Below are 19,460 nucleotides of genomic sequence, written 5' to 3' on the forward strand. Positions count from 1 at the left end.
TCAATCATTTATTATTTAATAATTAAAGTTTATCTTTTTGAATATAATTTCATTAATTAATATTAACGAACACGTATATATGCGTCCATAGCATTCAAAGAGTTAAAAATATCATTGAAAAGGTAATGTTAATGTAATATATATTCTTTAAGTATTTTCTATGGTATCGTTCTAAATTTAAAACTATTTTTTTTTTTTATTAGATTATCTCCTTGCGTAGAAACACGAGTTCGCAATTGTATATATAGTTAGCAGTATAAATCCAATTTAACGCTAGGAACTTTGTGTATAACTTACTCGAGACATCTGCTAACGAAGTCGACGAATTGTGTATCGGTACATCGTAGAACCATCGCTAGATTTTTACTGCCAGCCCATCTCTTTTTACCTTTACTATTTGCAACGTATCGTGGAACACCTTTTTGATCTGTAATTTCAAGTAATATATATATATATATATATATGTATATATATTTTTTGTTTCCATCAATTTTGCAATATATTCATGCACCCACACTCTCGTTTTCTAGCATCTCTTTCATCAATTGCATATCATACACTCCCACACACGTTTCTGTTCTATTTTTTAAGGTTGAACTTTTGATCCGAATTTATGGAATGAAAATTTGACATTAAAGAAAAAAATTGATATATATTTACCGAAAAAGAGTCTGCGACGTGAAGCGTTATTGATGATGTGTTCTGGAGGAAGTCCTAATACTTCCATGATGCACGCGAGTTGTTCTATCTCGTCCTCACCAGGAAACAAAGGATATCCCGTATAAAGTTCAGCCAAAATACAACCAAAGCTCCACATATCGATCGCTTTGCCATAGGGAAGACCAAGTATAACCTCTGGACTTCTATAAAACCTCGATTGAATGTACGTATATACACGTTGATGGCTGTAGCATGAAGAACCAAAGTCTATCACTTTGAGTGAACTGCTACCTCGTTGTTTTAAAAGTACGTTCTCCTGTGAACAATTGTTTTCTTTTCAAAAAAAATACGTTCTCTTGTTAAAACAATCAACATTGTTGTAAATCTAAATTATGTTAACCTGTAAAACAATTTTCTTTTTTTTACATTTTTATATTATTTTTTGGGTTAACTAATATGAATATATAGTTGTAAGCATTCGTTTGATTAAATTATTTGTATTATTATTATTATATTATATTATATATATGTAGAAAATAATTACCGGTTTTAAATCACAGTGAATGATATTTTCTCGATAAAGTAGTCTAAGACAATTTATCAGACAATTGGCGAATCTTCGTACTAGGCTTAAGGTGAATCCTTGGTAATTGTTCTTTTTGATTAGCTCGTACAGGTTCAAACTATTAAAATACAAAAACAAATTATAGATTCAATTTTATATATATTTGACATTTTTTAATTATATAATCATCATAATTATAATATATTAACCTCATTAACTCGAAACTGATGCACAAATGATTCCTGAAATAAAAATATTCTAACATGTGTATCACATTGTGCGATGCATCGGCATCCAGATCCTTCTTTTTCAGGTGTTCCAAGATTCTAACCTCAATCAGTGCTTGATGATGGAATCTCTTTTTATTTCTACGATAAAATATATGTGTTAATAATAATAATAATAATAATAGAATAAATTTTAATACAAAAAAATATGAGTATATTAAATTACCTGATGATCTTGATTGCAATGTGTTGACCTGTCTTATGATCGAATACTCGAATTACTTGACCAAAACTACCCTTTCCAATTACTTCTAATATCTCGTATCTGTATAATAATAAAAAAAAAGTGTGTTGTGAAAGATATTTTTTATCGAGATGAAAATAAAAAAGAATGTGTGATAAGTTACCTGTATGAAATATGATCGTGCAGTACTTTGTTGTAACTACCATTTTCGTCATCGTAACCACCGTTTTGTGATGCACCTTCCTCACCGTGAATTTTATTCGCCGACAAACCCAAATACCAAATTTCCGAATATTTTTCTATCTCGGTACGTTCAAATTCCGGAAGTCTATATCCATAATACTTTAGAGCTTCCTGAGGTGTCATGGGCAACTTGCCGGCTGTGATTTGTTGACATCGAAAAAGAAACAAACAAAGGAGAAATTTTTTTTTTTTTTTTAAATAACTTTCTCACTTTCAATCATTTTTTTGGTCAAATTAAACGAAGAACACGGGAAAAGAAACAAGAGAGAGAAGAACAAGAAAAAAAAGAATAAAATCAGAATAAATTATTCGTTTATCAAATTGTTTAATTAAATACTTATGGGTGGGAGGGGTGAGGGGCGAGGGGGTTAGGGGGGAGGGAAGGTAGAAATTATTTACGTACGATAAACTTCATGTATGTTGTTACTGGTTGAATTGTTGGCATTCTTGGCGTTCGATTTATCCACCCGCGTGGGTTTCGTATTGAAGAACGACGGTTTCTGAAACAGAGAAACATAAACGTGTAAATCGTCGTTAATTAAATGCACCGCTATGTTTGTTCGAGCGAAAATAAAACAGGCGAATGTTTTCTTATGTGTGTGTGTGTGTGTGTGTGTGTGTGTGTGTGTGTGTGTGTGTGTGTGGAGATACATATATATATACATAAGAAAGCTGCCGTTACTTTCTCTGCAAATAATGAGATTAAAATGCGTAAAAGTCTAATCTCATTGGACTAACGAACGAATCAGCATGGAAACTGTTGTTAATTTTAGAAATGTAAACTTTATCAATGATTTTTCTTTCATCGTCAATGAAATAATAATGAATCGATGAAGATGAAAAATAAATACGATTAAATATAAGATTTATTCGTATGTGCTTTTATTTTTTTTTATATATATATATATATGAATTGTTATTAATGTTATCTCGTCCTAAAAGAAACAAAAAAAACTTTTTCGGCTTTTTGAGGATCGTAACTTTCAGATTTATTTACCCTCAAGAGCAATGGGAACCAACCAAACCGTTTTCGGTGCAGTATTTTACAATCACCGAGTTTCTCGAGGGAAAGTGTAGGTGGGGGGGGGGAGGGGTAAGGGGTAGGGTTGAGGGGGAAGAGACGAAGAAGAAGAAGATAGAAAGAGCTCGCGTGTATTTGTTGGTGGCAACGATAAATTTCAGTCGAATGGTCAACGTTAATCTCTTGGAAGAAGAAGTTTTGGCCCTTAACGTGTTTCGCATATATCGGAAGATCGTAAATTTCCTTTCCATATTCAAATTTCATATCACATTGCGATATAATTGATGTTTATTAGATTGACTATGACAATTCGATGTGTCTCGTTTGAATAATATAAATTTTTATTATGTATAAGTACTTTTTTATTTGATAAATAAAATTGTCATATATATATATATATATATATATATATATATATATATATATATATATATATATATTTAAATCATAATTAATGATCATCATAAAATTTTAATAAAATAAAAAAGTAATAGGTACTAAAACTCTATAAAATAAAATAAAAATCTAATAAAATAAAAAGAATAATAAATAATAAAATTTAATTAAACATTTCAACATTGAAATATAATCAATGATGGATGGATGGATGAATGAATGAATGAAATGAATACATCGTAAATATTCGAAAGTGGAAACAAAACGTATAAAATATATTTGAAACACTGTGAAATCACTGTGTATGTATATATATATATGTGTGTGTGTAGTAAAATCTGTCTCTGAGTAAAACGTAAATCACGCCAAAAGGAAATAAATGATAAGAATGAAAAACGTTACTTCGAAAAGATTCGTCAGTGTTTCTCGAAAGTAGAGTTGCATTTGAGAAAGTGGGACGATGGATCGAAGAAGGTGGACCACACACACACACACATCTTTGTCTCTGACTTGGATGACCGACCCTTTTATTTTCTTCTCTTTTTTTTTCTTCATCGTCATCGTCATCGTCAGTCTCATCATCATCATCATCATCATTTTTTCTCCCCCTTTTTTTCCCCCCCAAAAGAGTTTAATGACACGAAAATGGACGTGAAGTAAATCTCGATTATATTTCTACTTTTTTTTTTAAAACGATACAAAAAAATGTTTCTTGGATTTTACCACGACCATCTTCTATCTTCACTTTCTTATTTTTTTCTTTTCTTTCTGTTTCTTTTTTTTTCTTTATTATTATTATTATTATTATTATTATTCATAGAGAAGAGAAGTAAGCAAGGAAAAGGGTAAGTCACACCGAGAATCCGGCATAGTTGGGCATAGGAACGTTATTTGAATGTTAATTAAACTGCGTACTGTGTACCCTTTTTGTTGTTCTTTGAAATTACACGTATACACGTTAGAAAGTTGATATACGTGTGATATCACTTATTATTTATCTAATTATTTATACAATCGTATATTTTGTCAAATGATATTAATATTTATACTTCAAATCAATATTTTGATGTTTCAATAATTAATGTAGTAATAAAGAAGATTATATTATATATATATATATATATATATATATACTTAAACAGGATAATATTATTACCTATATATAGGTAATACCTATAGGTAAATAAATAAAAATAATATTACCTATATATAGGTAATATTATTAATTAATATATACCTAGAATTAATATTATAATATTATTAATATTATTAATTATATATATATATATATAAAATAATATTTTCTATATATAATTAATACCTATAGGTAATATTATTCTATATAGGTAATATAATTAATTAATATATTAATTACAAATACTACAAATATTGTAATATAATTAATATTATTAGTTATTATATACCTATATATAAATATTATAATATTATTAATATATATATTACATATACCTATATAATAATATTACCTATATATAGATAGTACCTATAGGTAATATTATTAATATTAGTAATTAATATATACCTATATAATAATATTACCTATATATAGTTAATACTTATAGTTAATATTATTCTATTTAATTTATTTTTCCTATTTTTATTATTTCTTTTTTTCTTTTTATCCGAACGAACACATTAAATGAATTTTATTTGAATAAATATAATAATATGTAAAACGTATCGTTTAACATATATTCGTATCAGAAATACCTTTAATAGATAAGTATAATTGAGAACGCATCAATCAATGGTGACATTATTTAAAAACCTTCGACGAAAGCCAACGCATTTCTATAATATTTAAGTTTAACATATAACTAAAGTACTCTGTAATTATGTTGCTTATTATTAGTCTAATAATACTGGATTAAAAAAAATGAACAAAAAAGACAAGAAATAGAAGATATATATTACTAATAGATGACGTTCACTGTGTCATAATTATTGAGTCAAGTATGGAATGATGGTGTCTATTTACGGGCATGATATTTGCGTTGGTTGAATTCAAAGTGGTACACACCAAGTATTAAGTAGGCTTCTTCTTTTTCTTCTTCTTCTTCTTCTTCTTCTTCTTATTCTCTTTCTTCTTCTTCTTCTTCTACTTTCAATTTAAAAAAGAAGCTTCGAATAATTCTTTACGACGATCGTAAAATATCAAACCAGATTATAAATTTTGCACGTGCAAAAGAAAGTTTTATTTAACGTTAACTTTTGAGAATAATTGTTTTTATTGTTATTTTTATTTTTATTTTTTTTTATTGTGTGAAAGGAAAATACGAGAAAGATAGAAAAAGATAGATAGAGAGACGGAGAGAAATTAATGTTTGTTGAGATAGTTGAAAGAAGAAGAAGAAGAAGAAGAAGAGTGTTTTACGGAGAAGTTGGAAATTTAATTTCTTTTTTTTTTATTTTTACATACAAATGGAGACTTTATCTATGGTCGTGTAATAACGAGTCATTATCTTTCACCGTTTTAAACAAAGAAGTCGACAAAGTAAAACAAACGTTTTCTTCTTATTTACTTACAATTAGATCTTTATCATGAAATTTTGTAGATATTATCTAAGTTGTTGATGATGATGATGATGATGATGATGATGATGGGGGAATTCGTTTCCTTTTTTATTTTCATTTTCGTTGTCGCAGATGTTTGTCTCACACATCTGAGACTAAGAAACCGTCAACAACCGAGGTTGGCGCCGATTGATTGGGGTTAACGACAATTAAGGCCAGACGAATGTTGGCATAAATTTCTATCAAGGGGGTCAAAAAGATATATAATAAACGAGTATTCTCACGAGTCACGATCTAACGTGTCCCTTTTCTTTTTCTTAAAGAAAAAAAAAAAAAAAGGATTAAATAAGAAAATAAAAGAAAGAGTAAAGAAATCAATTTCTTTTAAATCTCGTGTCAAATATTCAAATTGAATATCATAAAAATCAATATCAATACAACTGATTATTAAGAGGACACAAGTTCATCGTTAAAAAAAATAAAAAAAAAAGAATTTAAATCTAACCTAAATGGCATAACACACATATATGAAGGACAACGAATGAGAGAGGGAATATAAAAAATTAAAAATTAAAAAAAAAAAAAATTACAATCTAACTTAAATGGTGTAACACATACATATACATATATATATGATGGACAACGAATGAGGGAGAATATAAAAAATAAAAAAAATAAAATTAAAAATACAACCAAAATGGTATAACAAATATGCGAAGGACGACAAAAGGGATAGACAATAAAAAATAAAAATTAAAAAATAACAAAAATTACCATTTAACCTAAATGGCATTACACACATATATGAAGGACAACAAAAGGGATAGAATATAAAAAATAAAAATTAAAAAAAAAATAACAAAAATTACCATTTAACCTAAATGGCATATCTAACACACAATATATATATATATATATATATATATATATATATATATATATATATGAAGGACAACAAAATAGGAAAAGTATAAAAAATAAAAATAAAAATACAACAAAAATTATCATTTACAACACATATTACACGAAGGACAATAAAAAAAGGAAGAACATAAAAAATAAAAATACAACAAAAATTACAATCCAACCCAAATGATATAAAGCACATACGAAGGACCACAAAAGGGGGTAGCATATAAAAAAAAAAAAAAATAAAAAAAAATAAAAAAAGATTTATAATAACACTTTAAGAATCTTAAAATACTCTTTAGTAGTATTGATATTCAAATAATGAAAAATTATGATCGACCACCCTTGATCTGCATACATCTCATGAATAACACTTTTATACATAAACATTTGTACCTAAAAAGGGGGGAACAGAACTGGATAATAATAAAGTTAAAATTTCACAAATGAAATAAAAAACATTAAAAAAAAGAAAGAAAGAACGAAAGTAAGGATAAACGTTTACAAAAATAATAATAATATCGAGATCACGAATTACGAGAAGTACTCGTAGTTTACTTGCAACTGCACTGTGTGTACAGCACCGAACCGGTGAGGAGGACAGAGGGTGGGATTCTTTCATCTCTTTTTTTTTTCTTCTTCTTTTTCTTCTTCTTCTTCTTCGTTCGAGACCAGTCACCTCTGTCACCCCTCTTTCCCCCCCCCTTTTTCCCTCTTTTCACGAAGCACCCTGACCAAGCGACATTGTTGAACGCGTTTAACGCGCTCATAAATAACGACGAGCAACACGCGATAGAAGCTCCTTTGCGAGCATCACAAACACACTCTTACATATATACACATTTATACATACACATACACATTCATACATACATACATACACACATATATGTATAAGGGTGTATATACGAACGAGAGAAACGAGCCAAGGCAACTCACATAACGAATTCGAATATATATATGTATGTGTAATGTAAACCTGTATGAGTATATGTAAAGTACGTGTGTGGGTATGTATGTGTGTATTTGAATCTTGGAACACGAAAATCCTGAGACACGAGATCAGAAACGAGTCTCCTTCGTTGACGTTGATTAGGCTAACCGCCTTGTGGGACCCGTTTTCGGTTTGGTGAGCCCACAGCAGCTGTTCTCCAACTAAAAAATTTTCCATTTCTTGAATATTAATTGGTTGAAGGAAAAACGAACGATAGTTTTTCTTTTTTTAAATCTTGTGGATAGATCATTATCATCATCATTATCATCATCATCATCATCATCAGAGAACGGTTTCTTGATGTTAGAATGTTTCTTTTGTTAGAATTCATGTTGTTGTTAGAATGTTAACAATTTTCTTTCTTTTTTTTTTCTTAGTTATTAAATAACCAATTAATACATTATAAAAATATCTGAATTTTCAAATCTAAATTTATTTTCTTTCACGTTAAACGATGCATTCTTTAACAATCATAAATTTAGATCTTAAGTTTGTGGTTAAACTTTCTAAAACATTCGACGCGTATTACTTCGAGCGTTTCGCTTTCATTCGGGAAAAGGAAAACTAGACTCGATTTTATTCGCGAATTATCTTTTTTTACTTATTCATTTATACATATATATATATATTTTTTTTAAATTTATTTATTCTTCATTTTATCCGTTGCGTGTCGAATTCCTATTTATATGTACTCACATATACAATGTATGTTCCTCATATGCATATATATATATATATATATATATATGTACAGTTTTATAAAAGAATAGTTATAATAATAATAATAATAATAATAATAATAATAATATAGAAAAGAGTGGGAAAAATGATCGTAACTCATGTACTTCTTTCTCCAAGGACGGACGTGTGCATTCTAGCATAGAACGAGTACTCAAACGTTTCGTTTATGTTCCTGTAAGTAATGTATATACATACATACATACACACACACACACATATATATGTATATATGATACATTATACACGGTGTCGCATTATGCTAAAAAGTTTCTCTTTTATACTAGGAAAATATAATTCCGTACAGACTACGAAATAAAGTGGTTCCTAGAGAAAAGTACCCTGTTTTGTACAATGAAATTTTTCTATTTCTGAAAAGTGCATGTATTATTTAATTATTTTTATTTCTAAAGGAAAATATTAATAATTTCTTTCTATAGATGTCTTATTTTGTAGCTTCGTAATTATATTTAAACACTTCCTGAATTTTTAATGAATATTACAATATTTATCGTATTTGTTTATAATGAATAAAATAAATTAGAAATTATACTTGAATTATATTTCAAAAGAAAGTAAGAAGCATATATATATATATATAAAGCATATATACATGAAAGATATTATCTCTTGAGTTAATAAATATTAACACTTTTTATCTACATTATCAAGATCAATTGAAAAACTTAAGAATTATTTCAAAGTATACAAGAAAAAAGAAAAAAAGAGAATTTAAATTGAATATCAGTTATTCGTGTGATACACAAATGCATTTCAAAGTTTAAAAAGTAAAAAAATAAGGAAACTGTTTATTATTAAAACAGCTGGTGTTATATATTTTTTAAAGGAAGCGAGAAAGTAAAGTAAATTATACATATATATATATAAAAGAAAAATGATGTTGAAGTAAACATAACCGTCTGCTTTCGATTCTAGAACTTATCGATTTGACAATAAGAAAAAAATAATCCTATATACGACGTATTACGTAGAATCATTCGTTGCATTCAAGTTATGCATGCGGTTTACCTTGTGACATCTCCACAACGTTGCAACCAACGCATATGGGGTCCTTTCTAATGGCCTCTTGGGCTTGACTATAGTTTAATGTTAGAAAAGTGTTAGATTAATTCAACGCCCTCACGTATATGCAAAACTATATATCTATGCATATGTATATGTATGTGTATCGATTTCCAAGTGTCAAGTAAAGTTATATTAACACGTACGACACTTTTTGAGAAACAATGTGGGCGTCGTAGTCGTTGTTTCTTTTATTTTTTTATTTTTTTTTTTATCTCGGAAGCACGTTGTTAGAAAAACCTCAATGCACACCTGACGATAGATAACGGTAGCTCGTTAACCTGCGTATACACCCTACGCATGCAACTTGGATAAAATTCTAACGCTCGAATAAACACGCAAGATTCTAAGTGTTTAGAAATATTAGAAATATTCGTCTTTTTTTTCTTTTTTTATGTTTGAAATTGTGTCGTTAAGAAAACGATTGTGAAGAATACAAATTGTTAATAAATATATTATTAATTATTCCGGTGGATTAACAACGTTATTCCTTGCAATAATATATATATGTTTGTTATTGGATTATAAATCCTATGAATTAAAATGAATGAACTCATGGGAATATAGGGGATTAATTTTTATTTATTTATTTATTTATTTATAGAAGTTTATGAGTTCCGCGTGAATTCTAAAAACGACATTTCTTTATATTTAAATTTATCACCAATAAATTGATCTTTTACGAATAACGTAAAATAATTTTCTTTCAAGGAAGTGTCGTTGAAATGTGATCGTGTTCTTTGAACATATAACACAACCATAATTCATATTTTTTTTTTGTCACTATTCAAAGGTTTTCTCTTTTGATCTTTGAATCGTACGTACGATTGAGTATCACAAATAATTTTAATTAAAACAAATTGATTTCATTCGAATATATATAAAGTAATCAATTTTAATTAGTCTTGTTTATTCTGTCTCTAGTTTCTTTCTTTTAATAAAATCAAGATCCGTAAATAAATATAAAGAAAGGATCGATTGTATAACCGAATGTCACTGCTTTGTACCACCACTACCACCACCACCACCACAAGTACCATAACCAACATTTAAAATAACCATCTGCTGCATGATTTCGTTTGGCATCGAGCTAATAACAACCGACAAAGAACCGTTCAGTTGACAAGTGTAATTTCAAGAGATCTTCATCACATGTAATTTTCTATGTGTAAGTGTCGAGTTGGCGAAACGTCAGCATCCAACACTGCTGAATTTATTAGTTGAATTTTTCATGTACTTTGCAAAAGTGCCTGTCCTTGAAGATCTGCTTCAAGAGAGATAGAGAGAGACATCGTCATTTCAAACACACAGACACATACAAAAGAAGAAAAAAAAAAATAAATGATGCACATATACGGATGCACTTCTCTAACCGAACTTGATCTAGTTTCTTGTATCTAGTGACATTGACCGAATCTAAAGAGCTAGGAAGTATTCCAACGCTTAGAAAAAAAAAAAACCAACGGTGAACAAAATGACTTTAAATTACGTGTCAAATGTTTTCCTTAATTTGGTCGAAATCGTCTCAAGTTGTTAGTTAGTGCAAGTGAAAAAGGGGCCTCAAGTGTCAAAGGGTTAATTATTATATTCAATGAGTATGAAAAAAAAAGAAGAAAAGAAAAGAAAAGAAAGATAAATGAATTTTGTTAATTCCAGTATTTTTGTTTAATCACTAGATATCACTATATAGTTCTTTATTCGTGGTTAATGAAGTTGATTATATCTCGCGGTATTCTTCTTTCATCTTTCCGTCACGTAGTAGTTGTCGGTCGTTAATTTAATTTTTATGGGCGTCGTGCGGTAGGTAGGTGAGAGGAAAGTAAGTATTATACTAACACCATAACAGACGAGATTCGCAGACAAGATCATCATGAAACGGTTTTGGCGGTTCGAGCGTTTTCACGACCGAGATACTTCGAATACGACCATGAAATATTAAACAGAAACGGTAGCTCGTCGTTCTATATATATATGTATATTTATCGAAAATTTAATGGTAAGTCAATCATGATACTAAAAAATAAAAATGCTTATATCTCAGAGAGAGTTGAGACTACATTTACTAAAACTTTTTTATGCAGTACACAGTGTATCCTATATAAAATATAAATATTAAATGGTTTTTTTTCTGAACACCCGGTATAATAACTATTCTAATATAAGTAGAATTTATTAAAGTATTAAAATAATTGTTAATTAATCGATGGGAGTGTGTATTGTTGTTGAAAAGCACGGAATTATTGATCGGAGGTATCGTCCTCTTCGAAATTCACCTTCAGACTGACGAGTTGTTCTCTGTCAAAATTCTTACATTGAAAATTGTTTATATGACTTTCCGAAAATTACGCATGTGTACAACGGTAATAATATTCCTAATAAAAATAATTTAACATTATAATAATCAGATTTTAGCAATTAATTATTATTTTCATATTCTAATACATTCTACTTATATTACAGCATAATTAAACACTCGAAGTCATCACTGTGCAGAAGCGATAAAATAATTACATTCGAATGATTAAAATATTAAAATCTGAATATTATAATGTTAAATTATCTTTATTAGAATTCTTATTACTGTTGCACACATGCACAATGTTCGGTAAGTCATCTAAACCATATTGAATAAATGCAGTTTCACAGATGACAACTTATCAGTCTGAAGGTGAATCTCAAAGAGGACGGTACACCGATCAATAATTTCGAGTTTTAAAACATCAATACACATTTCTTTTGTTTAATTAATAATTATTCTAATATTCTAATACACTCTTCTTATATTACAGCATAATTAAATCCTCGAAGTTGCTACTGCGCAGGAACAATCAAATAATTACATTAGAATGCAAAAGATACTACCTACTACAATCAGAACGTTATAATCTTAAATTCACTTTATTAAGAATATTATTACCGTTGTACGCATGCGTAACTTTCGGAAAGTCATATAAACTATTTTCAATATAAGAATTTTGACAGAGGACAACTCGTCAGTCTGAAGGTGAATTTCGAAGAGGACGATACTACCTCCGATCAATAATTCCGTGCTTTTCAACTACAATACACATTATCATCGATTATGTAATAACAATTATTTTAATATTCTAATACACTCTATATATACTTATATTAGAATAGTTATTATACCTTATTTATATACAGGGTGTTAAAACAAAAATTAATCAACATTTATATAAATCTCAGAAACGTTTAACTTTTTAACCTGGTTCACACTAAATCTTTTTTATTCACTACAGTGTATCCTGTATACCATATAAATATTGAATGATTATTTTTTTGGAACATCTTTTATATATCACATTTTCAAAATTACCCTATAAGAAAGTGATACGAGTATCTAATAAGACATCATAAAAAGTAACGAGGTACAACCCAACATCCGAGTTCGTTTTCATATTTCTTTTATTGACCACTTTATTTTATTTCAATTTTTCTTTACTTCTTCTTCTTCTTCTTCTTCTTCTTTCATAACTTTCTTTTCTTTGTTCAACGATAAAAGTATCTCCAAGTGAAATTTGCAAAATAGTAGTTAGATCTCGTATAAATAAATTGTATGTACAACAAACGCGTATCCGTGCTTATATGAATATAAAATGGCAAGTTTTATAGTTCGAAAGGCGTTTTATTGCTGACTAATCATCATTAGATGATATTAATGTTACATTCAAGAGATTTTGTTCACTGACATGAAGAAGAAAGATTGCTTCTCTTTTCTTTTTTTTTTTTTTTTTCATATTAGATCAATCAAGTTAGAAAAGGAAAGAAATTATGATCATATTTTAGGTAACAAAAGTTTTTACCATTTATAACATCCGTTGTTATTTTCTATTCTTCTGCTTCCTCAAATCATTTTTTTTTTTTATTTCTTTTCTTTTATCTATCTGTTCTTGTTCTTCTTCTTTAAGAGAGAAAGAGAGAGAGAGAAAAAAGAGCTTGACCTCGAACACGTAGAAAGAAATCGAGAAAGAGATTTGATAGAAAATACGTCCTAGCATCAGGTGTTTTTTTTTTTTTTTATTCGTTCTTAGTGTTGTATATACATCATGAGTTTTAGAGTAATAAACTGGTTTTCAAAGTTCCGGTTTCCCATCTTTCTTCGTCTCACCCAGGTGGGTACTTGAGAGCAGCCTTAATAAGGTAATGAAACCTTTATAGAGCGTACTTGGAATGAGAACTCCATATGTGTGTATGTGTGTGTTTGTTATATGTATATGTATGTAAGAAACTCTATTTCTCTTTTAAAACTTCTTTATTTCTTTACTGAATTCCAATAGATGTTAAAGCACCCTAGTTTAGTCACCTATGGTGACCATGCTAGGCGTTCGTGTTAGGTGCTTTGGAATCTCGTCAAATGAAGTCTTTGCCCTCAATAAGGAACAGTTTGTATCGTTTTACACACATTGCTATTAAAAACACATTGTTAATTATTTGTTTGTATTGTAAAATACATAATATAGAATTTTTCTAACGTTTTATGATTGGACAATGATGATTGTTTATTAAGTTCAATGTAATATTACACGTATACGGAATTATTAATGTGTGATTTAATATTGAAATTTGTTTCAATATTTCAAATTTAAACAACTAACAACAAATTAACCTGTTTACAGAGGAGTTCACTTTCTAATTATGCAGCTTTTTTATTATTATTAATTATTTATTATTTTTTTTATATATTTATTTATTTATTATTTATTACTTATTTATGCTTAATAAAGAAAAATATTATGAAATATATATTTTTTCGTTTATTTATATATAATGTATAAAGAGGTTTGTACTGTTACCTATAAAACCATACGTTTGACGTATTTATACGTCCCACATTGTTAACAGGTTAATATTGAAATTTTTTAAAAATAAAATATAATAATTTTCTTATTTTCTTTGTAATTTACGTAATATATCATAGTGTTTGATTTAAAATAACACATAGTAAAGATAAGAAAAAGGACTACCATTACCATCATCGTAATCATCGTCACCACTACACCACCATTAGCAGCTGTTAGAATTTTTTTTAATGGTAAACATTATGTGAAGGTATTATTTTATAATATTTTTTTTTCTTTTTCTTTTTTTTTTTTTTTTCAATGCTCGTCCGATAGGGAGGACAATGGGAAACTGGAAAGACAATCGAGCGTCAAGCCCATAGAGAAACCTTTCATTGCCAAACAGCTTCTACGTATTGAAATTCAATCGTACTACTACTACTACACCACCATACCACCATACCACACACCATATTACTAGCATCCGAGATGCCTTTGTCGTTGTTCACGTCGTAGGCCGCGCCAACACAATTTCCGTTTAGAAGGGAGAAATTCGAATGGTTCGATTCATGTCTCTCTCTCTCTCTCTCTCTCTCACTATCTTTTTCCCTCTTAACCTTTCCCTTTTTACCCTCTCCTCTATACCCTTTCTATATCCATCCTTCGCAACTCTTCTCGTAATAATAAACCCAATGATTAATTATCCCTTTCATCTTCCCATAACAATCTGTCGAAAGTTTGTCGAAGTTTCTGATCTATTGGAGGATCATTTTAATTGTAATTTTTGTTGTTGTTGTTGTTGTTGTTGTTGTTTTACAATTAAATGCAGATTATTAGTGAATATAATATTGGGTTAATATAATCAATTAAAAAAAAAATTAATTATACATATATTATTATTATTATTATTAAATAAATATAAAATTATATATTGTATTATTATATTTATAAAACCATATACATATATATGTCAATAAAATTTAATTATTAATAATAAAATATTAATATATATATATAATAAAATAAATAAATAAATATATATATATATATAATAGAAAATAATAATATATAGGTTTTTATAGATAATAGGTTTATCTACTATAATAGGTTTTAATACTAATATAGATTTTTATAGAAATCAGCGAAAAAAGGAAATAGATAGGGTTAACTCTTATCAAAGCTTTTTTTTAAATTTATTTTTTTATTTTATTCTCATAGTTCTATATATATATATATATATGTATATATATCGTAGAGGTAAGGTTTCTCTTATCTTTCTTTTGGAAATCTTCTGGATATGGTCCAAACTTGTCCCGTAATCGGTAAGCTAAGTCATCAATTTGTTTTTCATTCCTTTTATATATAAATATAAGGCATATCATTCTTCGAAAGAAAGAAACCACTGTATATATATATATACACACACATAACTTGTTTTTATTCGTTATAACTTCCTTTTTTTTTATCTCTTTAAATGTACAGATATGTACTCTTGTATCACGTGTTGTTTACCAATTACACACGTGTGTGTGCGTGTGTGTGTGTGTGTACGACTTTTCTTTTGAGTAAAGAAGATCGTTTCTTGTATCCGGTTGGTTGTGTTGTACACCTTGAAGTTTTCATGTCTCCTAGTTTCATCCTCAATCAATGTTTTACGTTATTTTTGTTATCATTTTTGGATTCGTTATCTCTTTCATGAAAATTATATTATATATATATATGTATTCGATCAAAAAAGAGGGGAAACAAAAAAAAAATAAATAATGAGTAAGTGCATTTTGAAACCGGTCAAATAAAACCGGTTTATAATTTTTCATTAATATTCCACACGTATAATATAATATTACACACATTTTCATTTTCATTCGACTTTAAGACGATTTATTATAATTATAAATCTTATTTTAATATGATTGGAAATTTCTTAAACGACCATGTGATAACGATTCAAGTTCTTATGAAAGTAAATGAAAATAGATAGGGAATCATAAAAGTGAATTTTGATTGAATCTCACAATTGACAATTGAATGAAATTATATTCAAGATACTAATTAATGATAGTATATGTGAATTGATACGATAAAAATTATTACACATAAAAGGAAGATTAAGTAAGTGTGTTTGACATACCTTAAATAATTGTTCATTAATTTAAAGAAATATATATATATATATATATATATATATATATGTATGCAATTTAAGTTAATGTAATGATGTACGATTTTAAAGAAAGGGACACTCATAATTATGAACATCATTTAATAATTAGAGAACGTAACCACACACTTACAAGTAAATAAAATATATATGTGTGTATCTTAAACGTTATAAAATTGATTTGAATTAATTTAAAAAAAAAGATTTAAAGATTTTCACACAAAAACACACACACACACACACACAGACGAAGAATTAAAAATTCATATTACTATTACCTTGACACACCAGTCAAGCAAACAAGGCGTTCACTCCAGAAACCGGAAAACGTTAATCGTCTCTGTCATTTTGCAATAACAACAATAACAAAAGACGCATGACGACAAACATCTTCTATTCTATTAGTTGAATATCTCATTAGAAAGTATCTAACAGTAAATTGTTTATATTATACATAATTGTTTCTTTTTTTATACAATTGAAACGAAGAGTAGTCTGACGATGAAATGAGAAGAACTCATGAAGAAAAAAACAACTCATAATATTATCCGGTTTCCAATCGATCTATCGATCCAATCAACGGAACATAAAAGAAAAAGTTAATGAAATCGATCGTTTCAAAGAATAAAATGAAAAAGAAGATTGTGGAACGAGAGACAAAAGTGTCAACAAGTTGCTTGAAGAATTTTAATTCCCATTTACTTTACCAACACAGTTTTTCTATATCTTTAAATAGAAAGAGTAAGCTAGATTGCTGATTGGTTGGTTAGTTGAGATTCTGTTTTACCAAGTTCGAGTAATGCTCGTTAAATAATCTTCTTCATCGTCAAACTGTAATGATCGTTCAATTGAAATCCAATGTTTAATTGGAGATCGATCAATTGTACACTTTTAATTATTTATTTAATTATTTTGTTTAATTCCTAAGCACGTATCATTTATATTATCTTAGTAATGATTGTTTAACCAATCACAAACGAAACGGGAATTGATTCTATTCTTTCTCTTGGCATTTCAGATGATTTCCTACGTAATGACGCACGTTGGAATGTTTGATGTATCGATTATGCCAATGTATCTTATGGTACTGCGTTGCATTAGAAGAAGAAGAAGAAGAAGAAGAAGTGATGATGATAATGACGATGAAGAAAAAAAAAATAAAATAAAATATCGAGCAAGCCTAAGCCATTTGTTAGTTAAATCAAAGTATATCGAGAGGTGTCGAGTTATAAATGCAAATGTCGAATGATAAATTCATTAACTTCAGATAGAAACGTGATAATCAAAGAGAATAGTAATTGCATTTGATTATTATTTGATTTTCATCATTGTATTTTTTTTTTTAAATTTGTATTTAAATTATTTAGGAACGAATTAATAGAAGATGATAATATAATAAGTAATTGCATGATTTTTTGATTTTTTTTTGTTTTTATTTTTATGTTTTTTTTTATTAATATTTAAATTTTTAGTATTTAATTTTTATGTAATTTTTAATTTAGTATTTTTAGTATTTTTTTTTTTATATTTATGTTTTTCTTTTTTTTTTTTGATAGTCTGACCGATGTTACACTTTTACTACTACGAAATACGTTTAACGATTAAATTACGATTGAATATACTACTACTATTATAATTATTATTACTACGAGCCCTTAAGGTATTTTATATTATTATGATTATATACATATTTTGACGTGTAGTAGATAGTAAGTCTGAGAATAACGTTCATCGTGTTTAACGTCGTCCTTTGTGACGAGATTGACGTCTCTTACGACAAGGTTGAAATACCAGACGCGTTTAGAATTAATGATTAAATGATTTTTCCTTTATGAAAGGATAAACTAGCGAAACGAATTTAAACGAAAAGAAATAAAAAAAAACACACACCAAAAAAAAAGTAAAAAATCGTGTGAGAGAAAGAAAGAAACGTAAAGAAGGAAAGGTGAGAAAGAGACAGAAAAAACAAAAATATTTAAACAAAAGAAAACGCGTGCATATGCTTATCTTAGAAAAATTTCGTATGCATCGAGTGAAATATGGAAATGCATAAATATATACATATATATATATATATATTGTTTCATGTCGTACTAGTATGTGCTACAGGAAGTCACGTGGTACTTCGTGGCAGTTCGCGCGCGTACGCACGCGCACACGACCCACCGGAAGTAACGTCGATACCAACCAACGTCAACAGTCCCATTATGTAAGAAAAAGAGAAAAAAAAAACAACAACAAAATAAAAAGGATGAGAAGGTGAAGGATGAGCATGAAGATGATGAGAATAGGAGGGTGGGGGGAGGGGAGGGGAGGGTAAAAGAAATATATGAGTACGAAAGAAATAAAAAAAAAAAAAAGAAACTTTAATAGCGATGTTCTTATCGGACTGTACGATCAGCATCGACGAATCATCGGTACGGTTCCATTAACCCTGTGATCCCTTCTAAGGTAACGGGATATTGTATGACCCCTCAGGGCGTTTTCTTTAACGATATATATATACATATATGTACGTATCACTACTACTACTACTACTACTACTACTATAGGTAAAGAAATTAATACGCGAACACGCTTTGGAACACCACCACTACTACGAATATTACTACTACCTTTTATTCCATAAGAGAAAGAAGAAGTGGATAGGGTGAGGGTAAGGGAGGTTCAAGGGTGGGGGGATTCTCGAAGGAAAACATACTGTGTCTCACGAGTAAGCAGATGAAATTATGAAGTTTGATAGGAAAGGCTGACTCGACTACTTTATATCGAGTTTTGAAATAAATCGAACTAGACAGGTAAAGTAGTATTACTACTACTACTACTACTATTATTAATATTAATAGTAATACTAATACTAATACGAGGAAGTTTTCAAAAGTTAT

The 19,460-nt window shown here is 28.4% G+C and overlaps 1 protein-coding gene across 2 annotated transcripts in view; it reads right to left on the reverse strand.

The window, feature by feature from the left end:
* The window catches only part of LOC107071816 (uncharacterized), a 199,238-nt gene that overhangs the window by 8,603 nt on the left and 171,175 nt on the right, over positions 1 to 19,460 (reverse strand). For both annotated transcript variants that reach the window (XM_089173003.1, XM_089173004.1), the window contains exons 4-10: positions 2,343 to 2,439; positions 1,860 to 2,076; positions 1,679 to 1,777; positions 1,435 to 1,593; positions 1,205 to 1,343; positions 661 to 976; positions 298 to 427 (exon numbers count right to left, since the gene is read on the reverse strand). In XM_089173003.1, coding sequence (XP_089029129.1) covers positions 298 to 427; positions 661 to 976; positions 1,205 to 1,343; positions 1,435 to 1,593; positions 1,679 to 1,777; positions 1,860 to 2,076; positions 2,343 to 2,439 — 1,157 coding nt within the window. The remainder of the gene's footprint in view (positions 1 to 297; positions 428 to 660; positions 977 to 1,204; positions 1,344 to 1,434; positions 1,594 to 1,678; positions 1,778 to 1,859; positions 2,077 to 2,342; positions 2,440 to 19,460) is intronic.

This window comes from Polistes dominula, unplaced genomic scaffold (assembly GCF_049000335.1).
Source record: "Polistes dominula isolate Pdom_NZ unplaced genomic scaffold, Pdom_raw_medaka contig_22, whole genome shotgun sequence".
Classification (NCBI taxonomy): Eukaryota; Metazoa; Arthropoda; class Insecta; order Hymenoptera; family Vespidae; genus Polistes; species Polistes dominula.